The sequence below is a fragment of the Danio rerio genome, chromosome 22 (genome assembly GCF_052040795.2).
Source record: "Danio rerio strain M-AB ecotype USA chromosome 22, GRCz13ab, whole genome shotgun sequence".
NCBI classification, from domain to species: domain Eukaryota; kingdom Metazoa; phylum Chordata; class Actinopteri; order Cypriniformes; family Danionidae; genus Danio; species Danio rerio.
Window position 1 is genome coordinate 24,155,513 of NC_141042.1, and position 25,128 is coordinate 24,180,640.

Here is a 25,128-nt window from a genome sequence, read left to right on the forward strand (position 1 = left end):
AATAAATTTACATTAGCAAATAATCTTTTTTTTTTTGTCATTTAGTCAAGCAAAGATCTGCTGCTGGCTTTCTCACGAGACTTCCTCAGTGGTGAAGGTATTCTGTCTCGGCACCTCAGTCACTTGGGTCTCGCAGTATCCCATGTCCAAACTCCCCTTGATGAGTTCAACTTTGCCGTGAAAAAACTCGCCGTTGACTTGAAATGTGGCATCCGTTTAGTGTATGTTTGATTTGTTTCTTGTTCATGAGTCCTAAAAATATGGCTTTTGTGACCCAGGCCAATGATGATATTAAATATTTTTATTTTCAGACGGGTCATGGAGCTCTTTACTCTGGACTGGACTTTGTCTCGGAAACTGCGCATACCTGCTATAAGCCGCCTGCAGAAAGTTCATAATGTTGATTTGGCACTGCAGGTTCTGAAAAACAAAGGTGTTGACCTTCGAGATGAACATGGTGAGCGATACAATTGTTGTATTTTTTTCTGAAATATAATTAAGGTTCTAAGATGCCGTGTATTAAAATATTCTCTCTTTCTCCTTATCTCAAAATAACAACCTTGTTTCTGCTTGATCACGACTTTAAATTACTTGTGATCTTGACAAAACATAGGGGCGTTTAATCAGAAGAGCCATATAATAATATCATATGATATCATGGACATATACACTACATATTCTGAGCATGCGTCAGTGCTGTCGCTACATTTGTACAGTGCTCCCAGGACAAATGTCATTTAATCGCACTAGTCAAGACTAAAGCCAGTCTGAATATGCTGGACTTTTGTGCTGCGAATGTGTGTAGTAATGAGCAAACAAAGCCTAAAGGCAGAACATTTCATAGCTAAGATTTCGTTTTTTAACATTTTTGTATGTTATGAACTTTTGTGCTAAACAAGTAACGATATTGATGATAATACAGTCATTTACTGCACTGACCATAAGGCAAAGTAGCACCAACTTGCACTAAATTGTAGGTTTATGCTAGTTTTGTTCAATAAAATCAGCAAACAATGTACATAAAATATGACAACAAGATGCGGCGGTGCTAGAAACTTGTATTGTTGTCGGCTAAGTGAAGTAATGGCTAGTTTTTGAAGTAACTTTTAATGATGCCAGAGAACATAACTCAGTGCGTCAATGTGCATACTGTCCACCCTAAATTATTGAATATTACAAATGTTATATACCATTTAGATCAGAAAAGTGGAGATGCAAGGATATTGATGGTTCACATGAATCGTTCATTACTCAAATCACTCCCTCCGTTAGAATTAGAAGTGAAAGCTGGACAGGGGCTGTGTTTCAAGACATGGATTAGAAATTTAACAGGTAGGGAGGATAATACCTTTCCATGCACTCAAACACTCGCTCTTTGTCGGCGATCACTTATCCTTCGATATAGAAACGTAATGTAAAATTATAATTTTTTAATTTAAAACAAATATTTGCATACTGACCACCGTATGTGTATGTCTATATATTTATGACTCCGGGTGGCCAGTCCTCCCCTGCTCCTTGGTCCCAAATTCATTTCAAAGGAACACTACCCTGTACTAAAATGGCAGCTCTATTGACGCATTCCTTATAATAGACAATAGCAGCATAGGCAGCATCTAATGTAAATATTTATGATATGATATTATCATTACATGTGATTTAAATTCATGATTAATGGTATATTTTTAGATTAATGGTATATAGAATTATTTACATTAATATTCACTCACAGTTTTTATAAAGTGTTGGTTCCTGCTGACACACTAAGTTTGCTGAATATGTGAATTAGATTATGATGAATAATTGTGCTTTTGATTTAATGCATATTTTCTATTAATGTAAAAACGTGAGTCCCTCAGAAGCTATTTTGATATAAAACACTGCACGTAACAACTTTTGATATGTCAAGATCATGAGAAAACAAGAAAAATATATTAACGCATAACCACTAAAGATTTCCAGAGATAATAGTGGTGTTCTGAAATATATATTTCTGTGCTAAAACAGAAACAGGAATGCACTTGGCTGATTAAAAAAAAAAAACTTTTTTTGTTAGTTTATCAACTACAAAAAGTTGTACAAACATTTAAATTGCTCTTAAGGCATTTTTAGGTAAACTTTTAATAACAAAATTATGCATCTTTTCTAAATTGTTGTTGAAGTCTAAACAGTTTAAAGGCAATTGTTGCCTAATAGCTTTTTTTTATGAAAGGTATATTCAGACTTGCAAAGACTAGACAAAAAGGTCATTTTGTTAGTTAATGTATTTACTAACATGAAAAACAATGAACAGTTTATTAATCTTAGTTAATATTAGTTAATCAAGCTAATGTTGTTGGAGCGTTAACTCTCAGTGCATTAACTAATGTTATAAATGGCTGTCTGGGTTACTTAATTTTGATTGGTTGGTTGTGACATTTCAAGGTGCGTTATACTGCTAGTGTTAAATATTTCATCCAAAAACTTTGGATCACCATGACCATTAATGAATGCGTTTCAAATTTATTGACCAGCAGACACATGTAAATGTTTATGCAAGTATGTCACGTTGCGGTTTTTGAAAGTTTGGTGCCGTCTTGTGAATAAATAATAAATAGTTTTGTACATGCTTCAGTCAGTTTAGTTTGTCAGCGTTTTTGACAGTTTGGCGCCATCTTGTGACTGAATAATGCAAAAGTTAGTATATACTACATCAACTGTTTTCATTTCTGTCAGCTTTGCGTTTGATTAAATATTTAACAAAATATTTCAGCTCTGAACAATGTCTAATTTTTATGTTTTGTGGCAAGAAGCCTTGCAATAAGCAGAATAAAGTTAATCCAGAAAAAACAGTCATTACAACAGCACTAACTTAACAAGCACAACTTTGAATTTTATTAACTCAATAAAGGTTTAACTATGATTAATAAATGCAGCATGAGATTGTTCATGCTTAGCTCATGTTAGTAGATGCTCAGAGGACCATTATTTTAAAGTGTTACTGACAAATGATGCTGTATAAAATGATAAATAATGTATAGTGCATATATTTAACATATTGCTAATTAAAATCAATTATTTTCTTCTGTTCTGGTCAGTGATTTTGGCTATTATATTATAGGTTGCTTAAGTTTTGGTCAATCACTACTAACTAACTAAAAGTTACTCATCAAATATAATGTATTTGGAAGCTCTACATTTGTTGTGTTTGCTATTTTGAAGGAGCAAACATTGACTCCAGAGACATTGTGGATGGACATAGGGAAAAGACCCTAAACCTCCTGTGGAAAATCATATTTGCCTTTCAGGTATCAGCCATACCTTATAGTCCAGCCTCTTTTGGATCATTTATTGTTTTGATTATTATACGTGCTTAAATCTAGAACTTGTGTTCTGTTTTTATACTTCTGTCTGCATAGGTGGAAGTGCTGCTTGATGAGAATCAGCTCAAAGAAGAAATCAGTTTCCTCAGGAAGACCTGGAGAACAAAACAGAAACTGGCCTCAATAATGGCTAACAACAGTGTCACGGTGTCGAGAATGAAGGCGAGACAAGCATTTGAGCATCCCAGTCAGAAAGTGACGCTTCTTATGGACTGGGTCAATGCTGTTTGTGAGTTCTACAGCTTGAAGGTGATTAGGAAAACGTTTCTTTGTGTATTGAGTTTTATGTGCAAACATTTTATAATAGAACACTCACCATTACAAAACTGATTATTACAGATAACTTGTTATTTTTTTAAACGAACAACAAAAAACCATGGAAAAATAAATTAACAATAATCATTGAATAAATGTGATACAAACTTTTTATTATCTGTCAATCTCAATCACATGTCCAGAATTACATTATCATTAATTTGGCTAAATCTGCGGAATAAATAGTAAAAAGGGCTGATGCAGCTTTTAAACAGAAGCCAAGATGTTAAAAGATTAAAAGTAAATTTAAAAAAAAATATTTTATCTACTATTGGGAAGTTGGTTAAAGATCTGGTCGAATACTGTACATAAAACCTATCTAACAGTGAGGTCAAGGCTAAAATATCAAGTTGCCTAGAATTAAACGGAGATCAGATCCTTTGTAGTCGATAAATTGGTAAATTAGGATGTGTATCCATACTGACCTTTAACACCTTCGACATTAGCCTGTGTTTTGTTGTGTAGAGATCTTTCTGGTTGTATAGGATCTTTCTTTAAAACAGCATCTTTCTCTTTTCTTTTTTTTTTTAACAGGCTGAAAACTTCACCGTGTCATTCTCAGATGGTCGTATCCTCTGCTACCTCATCCATCATTATCATCCTGGTCATCTCCATGCAGAGGAGATTCAACAGAGAACCACACAGACCATCGAATGTGGTCATCGTGGCAGAGTTGAACTCAATAACTCCTCCAGTGACTCGGATTGCTCTTTTGAAAATTTGGCCACAATGCAGTCTGGTAAGTTGAGTTGAGTTGCCCAAAGTTATGTTGGCTTCTTTGAAGCACTGTTTCAGGCCATGTCTACACTAATACATAGTCATTTAAAAACACAAGTTTCTCACTATTTTGGTGATGTCTTTATCTAAGTTTTTGCACTTCTCCCAGTATGTAATACTAGCGTTTCTAGCTTCTCCTTTGTTACTCGCAGCAACTGTTGGTCCATTAAAAAAATCTGTTTTTCCTTGACATGTTGCCACAATGTTTCAAAGAGCCAGTAACCCAAAAACATCAGGCAGAAATGACACAGGTCGAAGCATGTTTTTTCATGTAGTTTTAGTGTGGATGACCAACTTTAAACAATTAAAAACAATACTTTGGAGTGTTTTAGATGAAAATGCTTTTTTTCAAGTTTATTTACATTTATTGTAGATACAAGCTGTGTCTCCTTTCAGAGGCTGCAAATCCTTCACAGCCTTGAGCATCTCAAGATTCATTGCGCAAAAACTCCTGTTTAAATGTATGAATTTAGTTTATTTTACTTGAATATCTTAACACATGTAAAAAACAAAAAGAGTATGACGTGTCTTATTAAAGAGTGATTTTATAGCGATTTACATTTCTTATGTGTACATGTATGGACCAAAGGAAATGTATTTCCAGCTTCTGTAAACCTTGTTTTGCCTTCTGATTGCTTAAAATAAGTTTTTAAATCACTTTGAAAATATCAGAGCTTATTAACAGCAGCTGTTACGGTTGCCTGGTGATGAGATCCTTCCTCTGTAGGCTGGATCGTCTCATTTCAAAATGCTCGGTTTAGCCTGTGTGGAGCTTTTTTTCGGACAAGCATTAAGGACTTGTCCGAATCCGCTTTTGCTATTTCAAGGTTGAAAAATAAGTTCTGCGCCATAGCGCATGGTCTAACAGGGTTGTGCTTATTCTCTTAATAGCCGCATTTCCAATATTGCGCCTAAAGTGAGCGAGCCAAGGCCGGTGGCGTTTTCACTGTCACTTCCGTGGCCAAAGCGGGGCTTTCTTTGGGCCGAATACTTTGGGCCAAGGGGGGCCAGCTGGGGCGTAGTGAAAGGAGAGGCAGGCAGTTTTCTGATTGCACATGAGAACATGCGCCAAACAAATAAATAAATAAGGGAAAGAAAACATCTAGCCTTATAGTCTGGGGTCTTTTTGCGTATGATCACCCTTATGTTTCCCTTTTAAATGTAAGGCTGCTGTATAAAATAGTAAAGTAGTTTTAATTTATAGTGACATTCTTTGCTGCGTCCTCCTTTGTTTCAATAATGCATAATAATCATCACACCATATTAAAAACACAGCAGACAATAAAGGTTTTCGAGAGTTTTTGTCAAGTTTAAAATGTGTGTTTGTGCTCGTTTAAATGCCAGACAAGAGCGCTCCTTCACAGCTCTGTTGATGCTGCGAGCGGCTTTTTTCTTTATTTATTTTGGAGATAATACACAATATAAATACAACAGAAAGACATACAACTTGAGAGACTTTAAACAATATAGTGTCATATCTTGATAAAATAGCCTAAGCTATATTAAAATATAATTTAAAGAATTACAAATATCCGATATATATAAAATCGCATTAAATAAATAAACCAATATAAAATAAACAAAAGCTAGCTATAACAATGTAGGTAGCCTATATACAATACATAAATCAAACCGTTTTAAAGCCACATATAGCCTAACTTTTATTTTACAAAAGACCTATCTGAAAAAAAAAAGATTTTAGATATTTTCTAAAAACAATAAACACCGGAGGAGGTTTGAAATATTATTTATTAAGTATTTGGAAATGATGATATTAATCAAATCGCGCAAACAGAGCATTATTTGGGTGAGTGAAAGCAGAATCTTGCCTACCTTTTTTTCTATCACCCAGTCCTGCGCAGCGTAGCTTTAAACACATTGGGGGAAAGTCCAAACAAAAAATGTGTTCTATATCCTCAAACAAGTGTTTATGTTTTTATATGATGTGGTTAAACTTATAAATGAAACTTTAAATGAAGAGCTTTAGTGAATAGCTGCTGAGCGCAACGAATATGGCTATATTTTATTAGGCTACTCGCTCTTGTGCTGAAACACTTAACACGACGTCTATCAAAACGAGGATGTTATAAAATATGCCATTTCGAGTTATAAAGGAGAATTTCTGTGGCTTTATATTATGGATGTGAGCGCTCACTGTGATGGGTCCCTCCGTTAATGGCGAGAGCACTCGATGCACAATGCCAACAGTCGGTCGGCGAGTAAACAAATGTAATGAATGGAAATACACAGGTCTGTGTGTATAGACATTTCATGTACTGCTGTACAGTAACGTGTCGTTTGTTTGTTTCGGTTGTCTTCATTTTAATGGTTTCGTTTCGTGATGATTTTATGGTGTGCTTTATCTGCCTCATTCCTGCTGAAGTGGGCGGGCTGTGTGTCGTTTGATTCAGGGACGTTCTGTGGGCGGTGTTTGTGTGACGTGCTGTGAGCTACTAGCCCGACAGTGGAAACGCGACATGATTTCAGCCTCATTACTCAACCTCCCGGGCTATTGGCCCGGCCCGGCCCGATTAAAGCCCTGGCTCATATGGCCCAATAGTGGAAATGCGGCTAATGAGTTATGGGCAGGGCCAGACGGAATCTGCAGACGTTTTTTGCTATTTCTGCTGAGAATTTTGGTAAAAATCTGCGAAAAACCAATTAGATCTCCCATTCCCTTTAAGAGTCAGTTTTGTTGCACCATGGCACATTTGCTATTTACATGGCGGACTTTGTAACTGAAAAAACTGAACAGACAAACTTAATGCTTTACTAGCAAAAAAAACAGTTATACAGACCATCTGCGCGAGGATAAAGAATGAGGCTTCTCTATTCAGCCTCTTTACTTGCTTTTTCTTTTTATTCTTTACGTTACTCCTTTATTTTTGTGAATAAGGAAACAGTGTTATGATGTACACACTCCACTGAAAACATCCACTAGCCTACATATTTAATTTAATTTGTTAAGATGTGTTTCAAATATATTTCTAAATTCAGTTCTAATTTCCAGCAAACGAATGTATAAATTAATAATAACGAAATGTGGTAAAAAACTGAGTTTATATATATATATATATATATATATATATACATATATATGTATGTATGTATGTATGTATGTATGTATGTATGTATGTATGTATGTATGTATGTATGTATGTAATATCGAAACACATGTCCTATTTTTATACCCCATATGTTGCTACATACATCTCCAAAACCCGACAGGTGGACAAATCTAAACATGCTTTTATTAAAACAAATATAATATGTAATATAAATTGCATATAAAAATAATACTCCTAATAATAGCAACAACATTATAATAAAAAAATGCAAATTGGCATGAAAAAACACACTCATGAGTCCACAATGGGGATTTGCTATTTAAACAATGTGGCTCAAAACATAAAAAAATTAGGGTTGTGTTTGTCTGAAAAGAGCAACAAATTGTGGCAAACATTTTATATTGCGCTTTATTGCGCTGGGTGTATGATAGGGCCCTAATTGTTTAATTGGAAACAGATACATTACATTTAATAAATATAATAATCACAATTTTAATTTAAGCAGATTTACTTTAATTGTCTTATTAATTGGCATGTAAACGAATATTAATTTAAAAAATTGATGGCTATAACTGTATATGTGTTTCTAAATATGATTTGTTTTGGTTCAGAATCTGTTACAGTGGACTTCAGGGAGCTACTTGAGAATGAGAAAAGTAACTTTCAGTTGGTGAACACTGCTGTGTCTTATCTTGGAGGCGTGCCTGCTATGATAAATCCAGAGGACATGTCCAATACTATTCCAAACGAAAAGGTGAATATTTGAATCCCCTTTTACTTTAGATTAGTGGCAAATGTTATTTGTGGTTGTATAGATGATTTGTTTTTTGTACTGTGTGATACTATTTTGACCTGATTGGAAAACATTTTTTTCCCCACCCAGGTTGTCACTTGTTACCTCTCCTTCCTTTGCGCACGTCTTTTGGATCTCCGTAATGAAACAAGAGCAGCTCGAGTCATTCAGGGTGCATGGCGGAGATACAAGCTTCAGAAGGACATTGCGCTTATGCATGTAAGGCAATCGTGTTTATATAATGTCGAGCAGCCTGGGATTTTCCTTTGCTTAGCCTTTTTTGTCATTAAATATGTTTTACATACACAGGAAAAGAACCTGGCTGCCACTAAAATACAAGCACTTGCACGGAAGTTCATCCTGAAAAGAAGATTGATCCGACAGAATAAGGCTGCTGTTGTGATCCAAACATTATGGAGAGGGTACAGTGCACGGGAAAAGCTGAGAGTGCTGAAAAAAGAGAGACATTATGCACTTCAAAATGCTGCTGCAACCTTAATCCAGGTTCTCATTTGTTTATTCTGTATTGATTTGTTATGAATTCCTTTCATTAATAGATAATGTTGTTATAGTGATTCCAAATGGCTAATATAAAATTTTCTTGTGTTCCACCAGAAAACGTACAAAGCTTGGAGGGTTAAGAATCTCCTAAAGAAGAACCGTTCCGCCTTTGTGATTCAGGCAGCTTTCCGGAAATGGCATGCAAAGAAAATGCTGGAAAGAAACACTGCAGCTTTGCGCATTCAAGCATGGTACAGAATGCAGCTGTGTAAAAGACAATACTTGGAAATGAAACGGAAAGCAGTCTGCGTTCAAGCATGGTTTAGAGGGCACCTTCAAAGATCCAAGTTTCAGAATTTAAAGAAAAGACATCATGCTTCAGTTGTCATTCAGAGTGCATTCAGGGCCTACCTTATCAGGAAAGAGTTGTCTAAAATGAAGCAAAATGCAGTCTTGATTCAGAGGTGGTTTCGAGCCTGCGTGCAAAGGAAAGCAGAACAGAAGAGGTATTTTGAGATTAAATCGGCTGTTCTCGTTCTGCAAGCAGCTTTCCGTGGTTGGAAGGTCCGTAAATCTGTTGCTCAACACCACCGATCTGCACTAGTAATTCAAACTGCCTTTAGGAGGTTTACTGCACAAAGGCATTTTTTGTGCTTGAAAAGATCAGCCATAGTTCTGCAACAGAGATACAGAGCTAAAGTGCATGGAGGCAAGTTCTGGAAAGAATACATGGCTCTTAAATCCGCTTCAGTGAGAATTCAAGCAATGTGGCGAGGACGAGCCGAGAGGAAGAAGATCAGTCAACTCCACAGATTTGCCAAAATCATTCAGTCAAACTATCGGAGGCATCTGGAACAGACAAGGTTTTTGCAAATGAAACGGGCTGCTGTAGTTATTCAAAGACAATACAGAGCTTTCAGAGATGGACAGAAAGTGCATGCAGAATACACCAAAATCAAAAGAGCGGCCATTATACTACAGAGTGCGTATCGTGGGAGGAGAATAAGACAAGAACTGCAGAGGAAAAACAAAGCTGCGACTTTGATTCAGTCTGTGATGAGAGCACATATGTGCCATCAGCAGTTTTTAGCTCAAAAACATGCTGCTATTGTCATTCAGCAGCAGTTTCGGGCTTTTACATTTGGACGAATGGAAAGAAGCCACTATATGCGATTGAGAAAGGCAACTATAACCATGCAGGCCATATATCGGGGTTCCAAAGTGAGGCAGAATTTAAAAAGAGAACATCAAGCTGCTACTGTCATTCAAGCCCAATTCCGAATGCATAAGGTCCGCATTCCTTTTGTTGCCGCAAAGTGTGCAGCTATCCTTATACAGCAGCATTATAGAGCCTATAAGGTTGGCAAAACTGTGCAAGCTACTTATTTACAAATGAAAAATGCGGCCGTAGTTATTCAATCAGCTTTCAGGGGGATGAAAGTTCGCAACTCCTTACGAAAATCTCACCAAGCTGCAAAAGTGATTCAGGCACATTTCCGTGGACATTCCCAACTCAAAAAGTACCGGAGACAACAGTGGGCCGCATCAGTTTTACAGCAACGATTCAGAGCAACGGTGACCAAAAATGCTGTCATGAAGCAATATGCAGCCATAAAAACTGCAACAATATGTATTCAGTCTGCTTTCCGCGGAATGGTGGCGAGAAAGCAGATCGCAGAAAAGCAAAAATGTGCTAAAATTATCCAAAAGATGTATAGAGCATACAAACAACGTCATGATTACCTTGCTCTTAGGAATGCCACAATTCGTATTCAGCAACAATACAGAGCAGTTGTAAGTGCAAGGCAACAGCATCAAAGGTATTGCTCCTTGCGAGCAGCTGCCATCACTTTGCAGTCTTCTTACAGAGGGTTGAGGGCAAGAAAAGAAATCAATAGAAGACAAAAAGCAGCCACTGTGATTCAGGCTGCTTACAAAATGTACAGAACAAGAGTACCTTTCCAAGCCATGAAACTGGCTTCATTGGTAATACAGAGGCAGTACAGGTGCCATTTACTGAGAAAAAAGGCAAGAGAGAACTTCTTAAAACTAAAGCAGAGTGCAGTAGCAATTCAAGCTATATACAGAGGAAAACTTGCACGCCGTGATCTTGCTAGAAGGCATTTTGCAGCCACAATCATTCAAAGAAAGTACCTTGCCTACAAACAAAGGAAGTGTTTTTTGACCCTTCAAGCTGCTGTTATATTCTGTCAACAACACTATCGATCCATTTTGCTTGCAAGGCATGACCGAAAAGATTATTTGACTAAACGCAGAGCTGTGGTAGCAATCCAGGCAAGTTTCAGAGGAATGAATGTCCGGCGCCAGATCCGAAGAGAGCACAAAGCTGCAACAATCATTCAGTCCCATGTGAGAATGCGCATCCTCAACTTGAGCTTCCAGCGACTTCGATGGGCAGTCAGTACTGTTCAGCAACGTTTCAGAGCTAACAAAATCATGAGGCAAGAGATGGCAGCACTACAGGAAAAGAAAAGTGCAGCTTTGATTCTGCAAGCAGCCTATCGTGGCATGAAGACCAGACAGGCTTTAAAGCAAATGCACCAAGCTGCAACAATCATTCAGTCCCATGTGAGAATGCGGATCCTTAACTTGCGCTTCCAGCGACTTCGATGGGCAGTCTATACTGTTCAGGAGCGTTTCAGAGCTAACAGAATCATGAGGCAGGAGATGGCAGCACTACAGGAAAAGAAAAGTGCAGCTTTGATTCTGCAAGCAGCCTATCGTGGCAAGAAGACCAGACAGGCTTTGAAGCAAATGCACCAAGCTGCAACAATCATTCAGTCCCATGTGAGAATGCGGATCCTTAACTTGCGCTTCCAGCGACTTCGATGGGCAGTCTGTACTCTTCAGCGACTTTTCAGAGCTAACAAAATCATGAGGCAAGAGATGGCAGCACTACAGGAAAAGAAAAGTGCAGCTTTAATTCTGCAAGCAGCCTATCGTGGCATGAAGACCAGGCACACGTTGAAGCAAATGCACCAAGCTGCAACAATCATTCAGTCCCATGTGAGAATGCGGATCCTTAATTTGCACTTCCAGCGACTTCGTTGGGCAGTCTGTACTGTTCAGCAACGTTTCAGAGCTAACAGAATCATGAGGCAGGAGATGGCAGCACTACAGGAAAAGAAAAGTGCAGCTTTGATTCTGCAAGCAGCCTATCGTGGCATGAAGACCAGACAAACTTTAAAACAAATGCACCAGGCTGCCACCATTGTTCAGGCAACTTACCGAGCTTATAGTGGACGTAAGCGGTATTTAGAAATGAAATGTGCTGCCATTGCTATTCAGCAAAGATATCGGGCTGTAAATGCAGCAAAGCAGCAGAGAAAGAGTTATCTTAAAGTGCGTCAAGGTGCACTTGTTCTACAAGCGTGCTATAGAGGTCGTAAAGTTAGGAGGAACCTGCAACTACAGTGCCAAGCCGCTGTCTTGATTCAATCATATTTTAGAAGACACAAAGAGATGGTTAAGTACCAGGCCATGAAGCTGTCTGCTGTCATTATCCAGAGCCATTTCAGGTCATACATCCAGGCTAGAGCAGATCGGAAGAACTATCAACATTTGAGAAAATCTGCCATAGTCATTCAAGCTGCTTTTAGAGGACACTCTCTCAGGAGACATTTAGCAAGAAAGCAAGAAGCTTCTGTTATCATACAGGCCAGCTTCCGCATGTATCAGCAAAGGTCAGCATTTAAGAGACAGCGCTGGGCAGCCAGGGTTCTCCAGCAGAGGTTTACAGCTTTAAAACTTCGAGATGAGCATGTGTGTCAATACCAACAGGTGAGGAATGCTGCTGTATGTCTGCAGAGGTATTTCAGAGGGATGAAGGGGAGAGAATTGGCTAGACGAAGCAAGGCCGCAAGAACTATCCAGTCCTTCCTAAGAATGTCTGTCCAACGACAGCGTTTCATGAAAGAAAAGGCTGCAGCCATTGCAATTCAATCTGCCTACAGAGGTCATTTTGCTAGAGCTCAGTATACTAGAATGCAAGCAGGTACAGTGCTCATCCAGAAGTGGTACAGATCACGCAAACTGGTCCAGGAGGATCGGAAAAGATTTGTTGCTGTTAGACAAGCTACGCTTACCTTGCAGTCTGCCTTGAGGGGAATGCTGGTGAGGAGGCTTGCAAAAAGAAGAAGGGCTGCAATAAAGATTCAGTCTGTGATGCGCATGCACATACAACGCAAGCGCTATGTAACTCTCCGTGCAAGTGTCCTGAAGTTTCAAGCTCATTACAGAATGTTAGTGGCCCAAAGAAAATACCGTCGATTGCAGGCTGCAACTGTTACTCTTCAAAAGCATTACAGATCTCATAGGGCTACATTGGAGCAGAGGTGCAGTTATCTGAAGACTCTCCAAAACATAAAAAAACTTCAGGCCAGAGTACGTGGACACATTGCGTACAAACGATTTCAGAGATTGAGAACATGTGCCATCACCATTCAGGTAATCACTATGCATTCTCTCTTGTCAACATGATTTTCTTTGGAAATTCAAAAGACGTGATTGAGCTCAATTGGGAAGGCCAAACTTTTTCCCCCTTGCTATCAAACAGGCAAATTATCGAGGGATGATTGAGAGACGCAGGTTTCACCAACTCAAGGAGTGTGCATTGGTTATACAGAAGCATTACAGAGCTTTCATTCTTTGCCAGAAAGAGCGTTCAAAGTTTCTTCAGCTGCGACAATCTGCTGTTGTGATACAAGTAAGATTGTGATATCTGTTTTATCTTTAGACTTTTAGTTTTCTGTTTATAACCCTATTTGAGATATTACAACTTTAACTATGTATTGAATGTTCATGTTTGGGTTGTCTTTATGTAATCTCAGAGAGCATATCGAGCTTATCAAAAAAGACAAAATGCAATGAAAGCACAGGCTGCACTGAAAATTCAGGCTTGGTTCAGAGGACGCCTTGCTAGACGCAACTACATCTTAAAACAAGCCGCTATTGCCACCATTCGAAGATGTATCCAAGCGAGACGCCAACGCTCTAAGTAAGAAATTAAAGATATTATTTTGTTTATTCATTTTTTTGCTTTGTGTAACAAGGAGTCGCAACCTGACAATTTTGATTTTTAAATTTGAAGATTTCTAGCAGTCCAGCACAGTGTCCGAGTGATTCAGCAAAGATGGAGGGAAACTCTCAGCTCAAGAAAACAGCATGCTGAGTTCCTAAAGTTGATAAAGTCTGTTATATACATCCAGGCGTTGTGGAGAGGTCGGAGACTAAGGGATTCCATTCAAAAGGTAATAGTTTTTTTGTGGGAATAAATATTTATTAGATGGAAATGGGTGACTGATGTCTATAAGGGAAGTCACTTTTGTTTTATAGCTTGTTTGCACCTGGGTTTTTGATGCTTGAATTTTAAAATAGAGGGTGTGAAACATGTTGAGCTTTTCTTTTGAACGCTTCCAGAATAGGGGTTCTTCAGTTATATAGTGCATCCGGAAAGTATTCATACCGTTTCACTTTTTCCACAATTTGTTTGTTACAGCCTTATTCTAAAATTGATTAAATTATTTTTTTCAAATTTCTACACACAATACCCAATAATGAGATTGTGATTTTTTTTTTATTTGTTGTAATTTTATTAAAAATAAAAAACCTTAAAAATCACATGTACATAAGTATTGATAGAGGGTAAGATGAATGCTGCAATGTACAGAGATATCCTGAATGAAAACCTGCTTCATAGTGCTCTTGACCTCAGACTGGGGTGACGGTTCATCTTCTAGCAGGACAATGACCCAAAGCACACCGCCAAAAATGAATGAAGTGGCTTTACAACAACTCAGTGAATGTCCTTGAGTGGCCCAGACCTAAATCCTATTAAACAACTCAGTGAATGTCCTTGAGTGGCCCAGACCTAAATCCTATTAAACAACTCTGGAGAGGTCTGAAAACGTCTGTACACTTTTGCTTTCCATCCAACCTGATAGAGCTTGAGAGGTACTGCAAAGAGGAATTGGCAAAAATTCCCAAAGACAGGTAATTGCTGCCAAAGCTGCATCGACAAAGTATTAAGCAAAGGCTGTTAATACTTATGCATATGTGATTTTTCATTTTTTATTTTTTATTTTTAATAAATTTGCAACGATTTCAAAAAAATCTTTTTTTACATTCTCATTATGGGGTATTGTGTGTAAAATTTTGGATAAATAAAATAATTGAATCCATTTTAGAATAAGGCTGTAACAAATAAATGTGAAAAAAGTGAAGCACTAAGAATAATTTTTGGATGCACTGTGTATCGCAGAAATAAATGCTGCTGCACTTTGTATTGTCTTTTACTGGTTTCTTTTGCATTAAAAATGTATATTCTGTTAACTTGTTTTAAAATTTTAATCAAAACTCTGTGAAGGCACATGCATTTGTCAAAAGTCAACAGATAAAATGATTTAAAGATCATATGTCAATGAAAATGGCTGTAAATGGAAAAAGCAGCATCAAAATTATTTATTTTATGCCACAAATATCTGGAAAACTGCCTTGTAAAATCCAAGGTGTAAAAAAAAAAAAATCCACGCGTTTGTTTTGTAGGGTAAATCTGCTTTTATTAGGGTACTTGTGAAACTGGAGCTTTTAACTTATGGTATGGGTGTACATGAGCTTTGAGTAAAATATTTTGATAGTTTAAAATTTTTTTTAAATGTGATGTGAGTGAACCTCTCAGATTTGCACATAGTTTCTAGTTATATAAAAGAGACCTTGGCCCGAAGGCTTATACTTCTGCAGTGGAAGTTAACTAAACCACCAACACACTAAATGGGTAGAAAATGCCATGGCTAGGCATGGGACGATAACCATCTTCAAGGTATTCCGCAGTTTGGAAAAGTCGAGGTTTTAAAGCCGTCAAAATTTTCTGCAATACCTTTCCTAAGGTAATTTTTTAAGACAACAGTATCTTCAGCAGAAAAGATATCCAGATGCCACTTTAAATTGTAAAGAAATCTTTGTTTTATAATGTGATATTTTTATTCAAGGTTATCATACCATCTGAAAATTTAACTGGCTCATGCCTAGTCATGGCATATCTAAAGCTAGAAAAACTTAAATATTGGACCAAAGGCTCAAATAATAGATTCTTTAAAGTTTAGAGGCCATTACTGTCATATTTTGGGACAGATTTATTTCAAATACTTGAATTGTAAGCTCAGCCAACCCACCCCTAAATCTATTTATTTTATTATTTATCTGTTCATTTATTTATTATTATTATTTCACATTGTATTGTCTACTTTTTTCATGTACTTTGTTCTTGTATACGTTTGAGTTACTCTGTTAAGAACTTTAGTTTGTCATGACTGTTAAACAGTTTTTGTTGAAAAATTCAATAAAAAAACTTGCCTACTACTACTACTAAAAGAGACCTTGCAGTAATGAAGTTTGCTTTTCAAATACAAACAGTCTGAGTAAAGTAAATACACATTTCTGGAAAATGTTTTCAAAGTCCGGGCATTTAGTGATTGTTGATATTAAGATTATACTGTTTAATTTTCTTGTGCTACCATTTGTTTGTTTAAGTCTCTTGGACCTTGGTGCTATTTGTTTATTTTTCGACATGGGTCATTTATCCTGTTGCCCTAGTGCTTGAAAAAAAAAACTATTTAACTTCCAAAGACCCAGTGAAGCTAAAGAAACAACCTTATTATTCACGATTAATATTAACACAATTATTGTTTATTGACTTCATCACCTCATTCAAGCAACGCTAACATTCAGTCTTTTCTTTTTCACAGCAAGCAACAGCTGCTGTGAAGATACAGTCAGCTTTCAGAGGCCTTATTCAAAGGCGGCACTATCATCAGCAGAGAAATGCTGCCATAACCTTACAGAGGCATTTCAGAGTCCTGCGACTTGCCAGAGTGAAGGAAGAAAATCTAAGACGAAGACACAATGCTGCCATTTATATTCAAGCTTTGTGGCGTGGTTGGCTTGCAAGACAGCAGGCAAGTTTAAATAATTTTCATAGTTTCTAGAACATGTTTTTTGGCACAGTTGCAATGCAGGAACAGAGATTTTAGTTCTAGAAACACCTGTTGGGGAAACAAAAGCCCAAACCCAGCACAATGGAAATTACTAGTGATGCAAGGTGTATTGGTGCTTTCATACCAGATAGTTATAAGAAGTCATTGATAGGAACCAGCCCTCAAGTCCAGTTCCCTAGGAACTTATTTCTTCCTCAGGCCATTTTTTTGGTTACATTTGTAAGCGGTGTATTTATTATATTTGACAACTAGAGTATGCAGGGTGCCATGAGTTTTCAGAAGGAATGTATGAAATCAGAGACAACAATGTCATGTGTTCAATCTTACGAGAGAAGAAAATGACAGCAGACACAAAGTCTACAGTTAAAGGGCCATGAAACCCCCTCGTTTCAGCAGGGTGTTTTCACACCTCTACTTTGGTAAAAAAACAGAAAAGTGGGCGTGTCCAGCTCTGTTTAGAGGGGAGTGTCGGAGGAACTAAAGTTGGAGGATGTGGGAGTGTCTATTTGGGCACGCGCGAGTTTCGGAGTCAAAATACACACACAGGAGAAAGTGATGGTGTTTAACCTACATGGACATTTGTAGTCGAATTATTTGCCAAATTATTAAATGTTGGACTTTAACTGCAGTTTGGCTCTTTGATTCAGGGAATTCATTCATGCCCCCCGCGACAAACAAGATATTTGATTCGAGGATCTGCTCTAAGCGTGTATTTTTCATGCAATGTTTGATACCGCACGGCGAATGAGAGAAAATAAAGCTTTGCATTTCCCGGAAACTTAGATGCACACGGCAGGTAGCGTCAGAAAGCCGCATGTGTTATTCCGGTCACAAAATGCGGTAAAAACCCTACACGAGGTTAAAGTTTGGTTGTGTTGCTAACATGTTTACACTCGGTGCAATAGTTAACTTAGTTCGATACGAACAAACTGAATAAACAAAGAGCACTGGTCGCTCACTTACCAAATCTGTAGAGACAGGACAATCACCAGCAACTAGAGCCGCGTCTTTATGAAGAGAATACTACAAGCGAATCCGGGTCTCAGCGTTTGCAAATGAGAACAGCTCTCAGGTAAACAAAAATCCTCCTTAGAAACGTAAGTTATTGTTGTCGAGCGTCGCGTACACTGTTAATCCACACGTGACTCCAGATGAGCTCTCACAGAGAGAAAATGAAAACAAAACTTAACGGCAGCAGACTATAAAAGCAACACTTCACGCTTGTTTTGCCAACACAACGTGGCGTCTCTGTCATGTAAACACGGTGACACTAATGAATATTAATGAAGTTGCACAATAGAGCGCGCTGATTGGTTTGAACCAAGCCTTACTCATGCATTAATGCATCACACTGTAAGACGTAATAAGACACACTCTGGCACAGACGCCCAGTCTGCACGCTGGAATACAACGCTAATATGTCATGACCGTGACGCAGCTTCAAAAATTAGTTTCAAACCGGAAGTACGAATTTGCTTAAAATAACGCAAAAACAACCAATTTACACTTTTTAGTGAAATATAGGTGTCCTTATAGTGTTTTTAGCAGTGTGGGACACATATACGACTGTCAACAGCTCAAAAAATGTGTTTTGGTGTTTCGTGACCCTTTAAATGTCACTAATACTGGCTTTCTGAATATGTATGTCACTGTAGTTTCCATTCTGCTGAATTAGACTGTGCTATAACGGAGGAGCTAATTTAGTTCCCTCCAGTGGTGTTCCCTCCAATTGCTTCAAAAAGTGAGTAAACCTGTTGAACTGTTTAGCTGATTTAACTAAAATGTTTATAGTTCGTTTATATAATAATTGTAAGGCAACAGGTTTACTCACTTTTTTCCACTCAACTAATAACTTTTTAAAGAGTAAGTTCCTATAGCTAAACACCATGAAAGCTCTTCATGGCTCCTTCACTGTACTCATTTCTGTAGGCAGTTTTAACTTCAATCGGTTCATCGGTTAGGTGCGATGACACAGGGCCCCCCGATCTCGCTGTCCCCCACCGCTACACCACTGGCTACAGACAGTGCAAATACAACGACATACAACAGCATACTCCTAAAAAAACAAGACAATGTAAAATTGGTGTTGACAGCGATATGAATAGGTGTACACATAATTGTAGGCAGTATTGTTTTAAGTATGGATTGGTAAAAGTTAAAAGTTAATAACTTTTTTTATTGATACTTTTGACTCAGTTGAGGGAACTGTATATGCTAAAAATGACTTTTTTTTATCCTATCCTAATGTGTCATAACATATTCACTTTAAAGGTAAAAGAAATGGCTTTTGCCGCAAGACGCCTTCGTTTCACAGCTGCTGTTTACCATCATCTGTCCGCAATAAAGATCCAGAGAGCTGTGCGAGCACACTGGGCCCTTAAATCAGCCAAGAAGAAGATCTCATCTGTCCTATACATTCAGGTAATCCTGTTTAAACAAATATTGATTACACTGACCACAATGGATTTTTAAAAAATATTTATTTTTAAAATGTTTGACCATCCTGATGTCGCTTTTAATAGTATTTTATGCAATATATTAAAATACACATTATTATTATTATAACCTTTATTTTACCAGAAGAGACACATTAATATTAAAAATCTCTTTAACAAGAGCATCCTGGCCAAGATTAGGCAGTACACAAGTCACATGAGTCCAACAGACAACAAACAAAAAACAATTTACAGTTAACATGAATCACACTGACAACTATTCAAAACATCTACAAACCTGTTTCAACTTCTAAAACCTTTATAGTCTTTTTAAAAGCATGTAGTGAAATCAAGGCTTTGAACTGCAACTGTTTGCAGATTATTTCAAGCAAAAGGTGCTGCGTACTTAAAAGTCTTTTTTCCCATCTCAGTCCGCACTTTAGGGACAGAGAGTAAATAAATATCCTGTGAGCGAAGACCATAGTTAAGAACAGGCTTTTTACAAATATAATTCTGGAGATATGATGGGAGTAAACCCAGTATAGATTTGTAAACAAGAATATGAAAATGCTTGAGCCTACGAATAGACAAAGCAGACCAACCTACCCTAGTATACAGCACACAATGATGAGTAAAGGATTTAAAATTAGTTATAAATCTTAGTGCACCATGGTAAACAGTATCCAATGCATTCAGACATTGAGACGAAGCATGCATATAGATTACATCACCGTAGTCCAATGTCGACATAAATGTTGCCTCAACTAGCTTCTTTTTAGCACCAAAAGAAAGGCAGTTCTTAATTCTAAAATAGAAGCCTAAAATCACTTTTAATTTTTTCACCTATGGCATTTTTCATCTTTTGCTTGGCTTGTTTTGAATTTGAAAATAACATAAGTTTAGTTTTATTGGCATTTAAAACTAATTTTAACTCAGATAGATTTTTATGAAGTACATTGAAAGCGATCTGCAGTTGAGAAAGGGCCAGATTAGGTGAAGATGCAGCCGTGTATATAACTGTATCATCCGCATAATAAAGAAAATTGGCATTTTTGATATTTTGATCAATATTATTTATATATATAGTAAAAAGAAGAGGCCCCAATACTGAACCCTGTGGAACACCTTTATTTACATTTAAAGTACTAGAAACAAGGCCATCCACTTGCACACATTGATTTCGATTTGTAAGATAGTTATTGAACCAACCAATAGCATGATCAGATAAACCAATACTTTTGAGGCATTGTAACAACAAAGTATGATCCACTGTATCAAAAGCTTTGGAGAGGTCAACAAACATGGCTGCACAATGTTTTTGAGTGTCCACAGAATCAATAAAATCATTTAATACCTTTAAATCCGCTGTAAAAGTGCTGTGTTGCTTTCTGAAACCTGATTGAAATTTTGACATAATATTATTTATTTCAAGAAATTCCTTTAATTGATTGTTTACAAGTGATTCAAGGACTTTAGCCTTTTACATAAAAATTGGTGGATGTTGATAAAGCTAATGTAAGTAAATATCATTTACACTATAATCAGGTGACACTAAAATCAGGTCTTAATAGGGTCTAAAAAGGTTTTAACTTATGAAAACTTAAAAAAAAAACTCAGATACTGGTTTTAAAAACAATACAATTTTAAGCAATCTTATTGTTGTTTTAGTTGCATCATAGTTTTGCTACATAATTGCAATGACTTTGCTAGCCAAAGGTACCATTGTGCAACAGAAGTATTGAGCATTAGCTTATTTAAAATTTTGCTCACGATGAACACTTTTAATGTAAATGTGCATTTATCTTTCTTTACCCCGACTTTCCAGCAATGTTTTAGGGCAAAACTGCAGAGAAAGAAATATCTGAAAGACAGAGAAGACATCATCAAGACCCAGAGAGCAGTGAGATCTTGGTTACATCGCCGCAACCAGGCTGCCTCTATTATCCAACACGCAGTCAGGAAGCTGCTTTTTAGACGTCGCAAAGAGAGGCTACAACGTGGTATAATAAGGGCACAGGTATGGCATAAGGGGAAAAAAAACTGATTATTCTGAATGGAAAGTGCTATTTAATATGGAAAAATTTGTATGCTTTGACATGTTAAATCCTTTATTATTTTTCATTTAAATTTGCAAGTTTTCTTAAACTCTTATTCTTGTTATTTTTAATCTTGGCCTTTTCCATACAATTATTTTATTTTGTATGAACAGCTCACAAAAATGCATACACATTTTTAATACCAGGAAAACATCCACTAGAATGTTCTTTCTGTCAATAGCTTGTCACTAAAGTATTTTTTCTATTGTATTTTCTTGGCTTTAAAATGATAGTTAACTTTGAGTTACTTTTTTCTTTAGAACATGACATATTTTGAAGAAAGCTGAAAACCTGTAACCACAGACTTCCACAGCGTTTATTTTTCCTACGATGGAAGTCAATGTTTACAGGTTTTTAGCTTTCTTCAAAATATATTATTTTTTGTTCATCGGACAACAGAAAGACAAGCAGGTTTAAAAAAAAAGTGAGTAAAGGATAACAAAATTAAGAGTTTTGGGTGTACTATCCTTTTAACTTAGCGAAGAAGCTATTTTGCCCTGTCAACACTATTAAAGAAAATTTAAATAACATTGAATCAAATGTAGTTTGCGTATGGATATAAAAGCTGATATGGCATTAAAAAACCCAAATGACAACAAACTGTTAGGCCCAATCCAAATTCTAGCCCTTACCCTTTTGCCCTACCCCTCATTTTGCTCGTTCACATAAAGGGGTAGGGGTGTCACAATTCTCCTTAGCTTGAAGGCGGTGGGCAGTGTGGTACCCAAACTTTTTGCTGTGTGCACTTCTTTTTAATAAGTTACACCTGTCTTAACACACATATTTGTAAGTGCCGGACCATATATGAAGGCTTAAGACTGCTGTTAGCTAAAACCTCACCACAGGCTACCCATTGCGGATATGGATTTTCTGCACCTCCAGTCCATGTAAACCCGAAACCATTTCATACTTGACATTTTCTCACTCTCCAGCGTAGGCCTAATTTTTTTAATCAGTACATCTCTGCTGGATTTCTCTGTTCCCGCCTGCACCTCTTCAACTCATTCGTTATCCTCCGAGTTTATACATTCAAGGCCGCTGCACATCTCTACAGAAGAGGCCAATGTAGATGGTTTATACTGTCACTTGACTTCTTTAAAGTGCCAGTTTTTAACATGGTGTCCATTTTAATGAATATAGTAAGCGGGAAAAAATTCAAATGTACTGTCACTTAGCGTGCCTAATGTGAAAGGGCGGGGCTATTGTGATGCAGATGTGAAATTGCGACATGATTATGTATAGGCTGTAAATTACAATTTGTATTGTGATTTTTTTTATTTTTTATTTTTTTGTCTCTGTGAATCTATTTTCACTCAAAAATATGATATGTGAAGTTTACCCAAGATAAATGCATAAAATAAAAAAGATAATTTTTTCCGCCATTTCAAACATTCTCTTGCGCACCCCTGGTGGTCAGACCTATGGGTGCACTCACATCAGTTTGGGAACTGCTGGCATAGGGCTAAGGGAAAGGGCTATAGCCCTCAAAGCAGAGATTTGTCTGGACCACACTCGAAACAATGGGGTATGAAAATTTCCCAGAATACATGGCTGCACACGAAAGTATAGAGATGCACAAATTAGATTTTTTTTTTTTTGTTGCCATTATCATTACGAGTTTTTACAACAAACAAGCATGTGTTTTAATGCATTCATAGCGTTCGTGTTTTAAAATGCTTGCTTAAAAAAAGCGCTAAATTTCGCTAATTATAATCCATAATAATAACTTGCATTGTAGTCCCACAACATACTTTCATGTCTGTCACTTGATGACACTCAAATACCCTGTCAGAAAAGTCTTGTGGCTGGGAATAAGCTTTTTTACAGTGTCTACTATAATGTTAATGTTGTTTAACAATATATAATGTTGTTTAGATGATTATGGCTACTGTATAAATGCACAGTATAGTTTCAATCTTATTGCTACATAATATCAATATGATAACATAAAATTGTTATCTTCACCTTTCCTGACGATAAATACCAAAAATAACGCAACTGGAATAACTACAACAGTTGCCATCACAGATTTCATATGAAGTAAGAGATCACGATGACATGTTGACGTGTGCGGGTGTTGTAGAAGTGTTCCATTTCTTAGCGGTAACATTTGAAGCCCTTCCACATTTACATTCTGTTTCAAGGGCCAAGGAATAGGGGTAAACAATTGGGATTGGGCTTTAATTTGAACTTTTTTCTAATGTGATTAATTGTTTTAAGGCACTCTGGAGGGGTCATTGTTCAAGAAAACTTCATGATACGAACAAAGTCATTTCCATGCGGCAGCGTCTCAGAGAAGTAAATCAAAGGGTGAAGGAAGAGGACAAGCTGTGTAACAAGACCACAACAGCGCTGACTTACCTGCTAGGACTCCAGAATTATGCTTTCATACTTGCAGCCTTGAAACACTTGGGTAAGACACTTAAAGTTTTAAAATTCTGAGCTTGACACTCTTATAAAATTAACACTAACATTATCATTTTTGTCATGATTGTAGAAACTGCCACCAGGCTTTCTCCAGAGTGTTGTGAACGTCTTGTGGAAAGTGGAGCGACACACACCATTTTTACTTTGATAAGGAGCTGCAACCGAAGTGTGCCTTCAATGGAGATCATCACATTATCCATCCAAGTCCTCCTCAACTTATCAAAAGTATGTTGCCTGATTAAGTACGGATTAAGTTTGATTAATTAGTGTAAATATGCAGGTTTTTGATATTTGTCTTATTTCTTTTTCAGTACCACAGAACCATTGATGCCGTTTATGATGTGGACAACTCTGTAGAAACCCTGCTGGATCTTCTGCAGATTTACCGAGAGAAAGCTGGAGATAAGGTTGCAGATAAAGGCGGCAGCATCTTCACCAAGACTTGCTTTCTTTTGGTTCTTTTAGTCCAAGATGAGAGAAGAGCAATGGTGGGTAGTTGTTTTTTTTCAAAGAACTATTTTTAGTAGGGCTTGACGACATAACAAATATCTCATCACAAGATCTTATCTCATATACTAGCTATGTGTCCGTCCACCTGTTTTGTTGCACATTTTGTATATGCGCTTAAAATTGGTTGATGGAAACGTGTAGGTGTGCAAACATTTTGAAAATGCGCATAAATAACATGCGCATAACTGAGTAGGATGAACTTTTAATTCGACAAGTAAAGATGCGTCTAAACTACAATAACACTTTTACTGAGCAAATTCTAGTATACGCATAGTCATGTGATTTGTTATAAGAGGTCATGTGATGGTAAAAATATGTGTGAATGGACAAACCAGCAGGCTGAGCACATTGTTAAACATCTTAAATGTCGTTTTGGCCATTCTAAAACACCAGTATTAGTGTTATTATATTATTAGTTACATCTAGAATTGTCGAGAGCCTCTGTGCTCCGCGTCTCATGTCTTCAAACACCACCACATATTCATTGCGTGTCGGTATACTGCCTTTTGAGGCGCAGGTCATTTATTAAATAAAGAAAAGATTCCCGCAGCTTCTCCAACCACAGCAAATACTATTTGATATTTGGCGAGTTAATCAAAAAGTGACAATTTTGTTTTCTTTGACTCATTGGATAAAAAAAAAAAAAAACGCTTTATTCGCATGTCCTACATGTGATATTCCAGTTATGCGCATAAATTTAATTTGCATATTTGGATGGAAATATAGCTATTGATAACTACATGCAGTAGTGAACTTTTTGAAGAGGATCAAAAAAAGATGACTTTTTTTTCTAGGACAAGGATGGGAGTTCAATAGTTTTAGGATGTCTTTG

At 37.0% G+C, this 25,128-nt stretch overlaps 1 protein-coding gene across 2 annotated transcripts in view; it reads left to right on the top strand.

The window, feature by feature from the left end:
- aspm (assembly factor for spindle microtubules) overlaps window positions 1-25,128 on the top strand; it is a 35,518-nt gene that overhangs the window by 9,028 nt on the left and 1,362 nt on the right. For both annotated transcript variants that reach the window (XM_087302746.1, NM_001123373.1), the window contains 18 exon segments: window positions 46-221; window positions 312-457; window positions 3,202-3,287; window positions 3,399-3,611; window positions 4,212-4,416; window positions 8,134-8,276; window positions 8,406-8,534; window positions 8,625-8,819; window positions 8,931-13,283; window positions 13,393-13,542; window positions 13,667-13,833; window positions 13,927-14,086; window positions 16,580-16,789; window positions 19,100-19,249; window positions 21,089-21,280; window positions 23,580-23,772; window positions 23,857-24,011; window positions 24,098-24,274. In XM_087302746.1, the coding sequence (XP_087158872.1) occupies window positions 46-221; window positions 312-457; window positions 3,202-3,287; window positions 3,399-3,611; window positions 4,212-4,416; window positions 8,134-8,276; window positions 8,406-8,534; window positions 8,625-8,819; window positions 8,931-13,283; window positions 13,393-13,542; window positions 13,667-13,833; window positions 13,927-14,086; window positions 16,580-16,789; window positions 19,100-19,249; window positions 21,089-21,280; window positions 23,580-23,772; window positions 23,857-24,011; window positions 24,098-24,274 (7,200 nt within the window).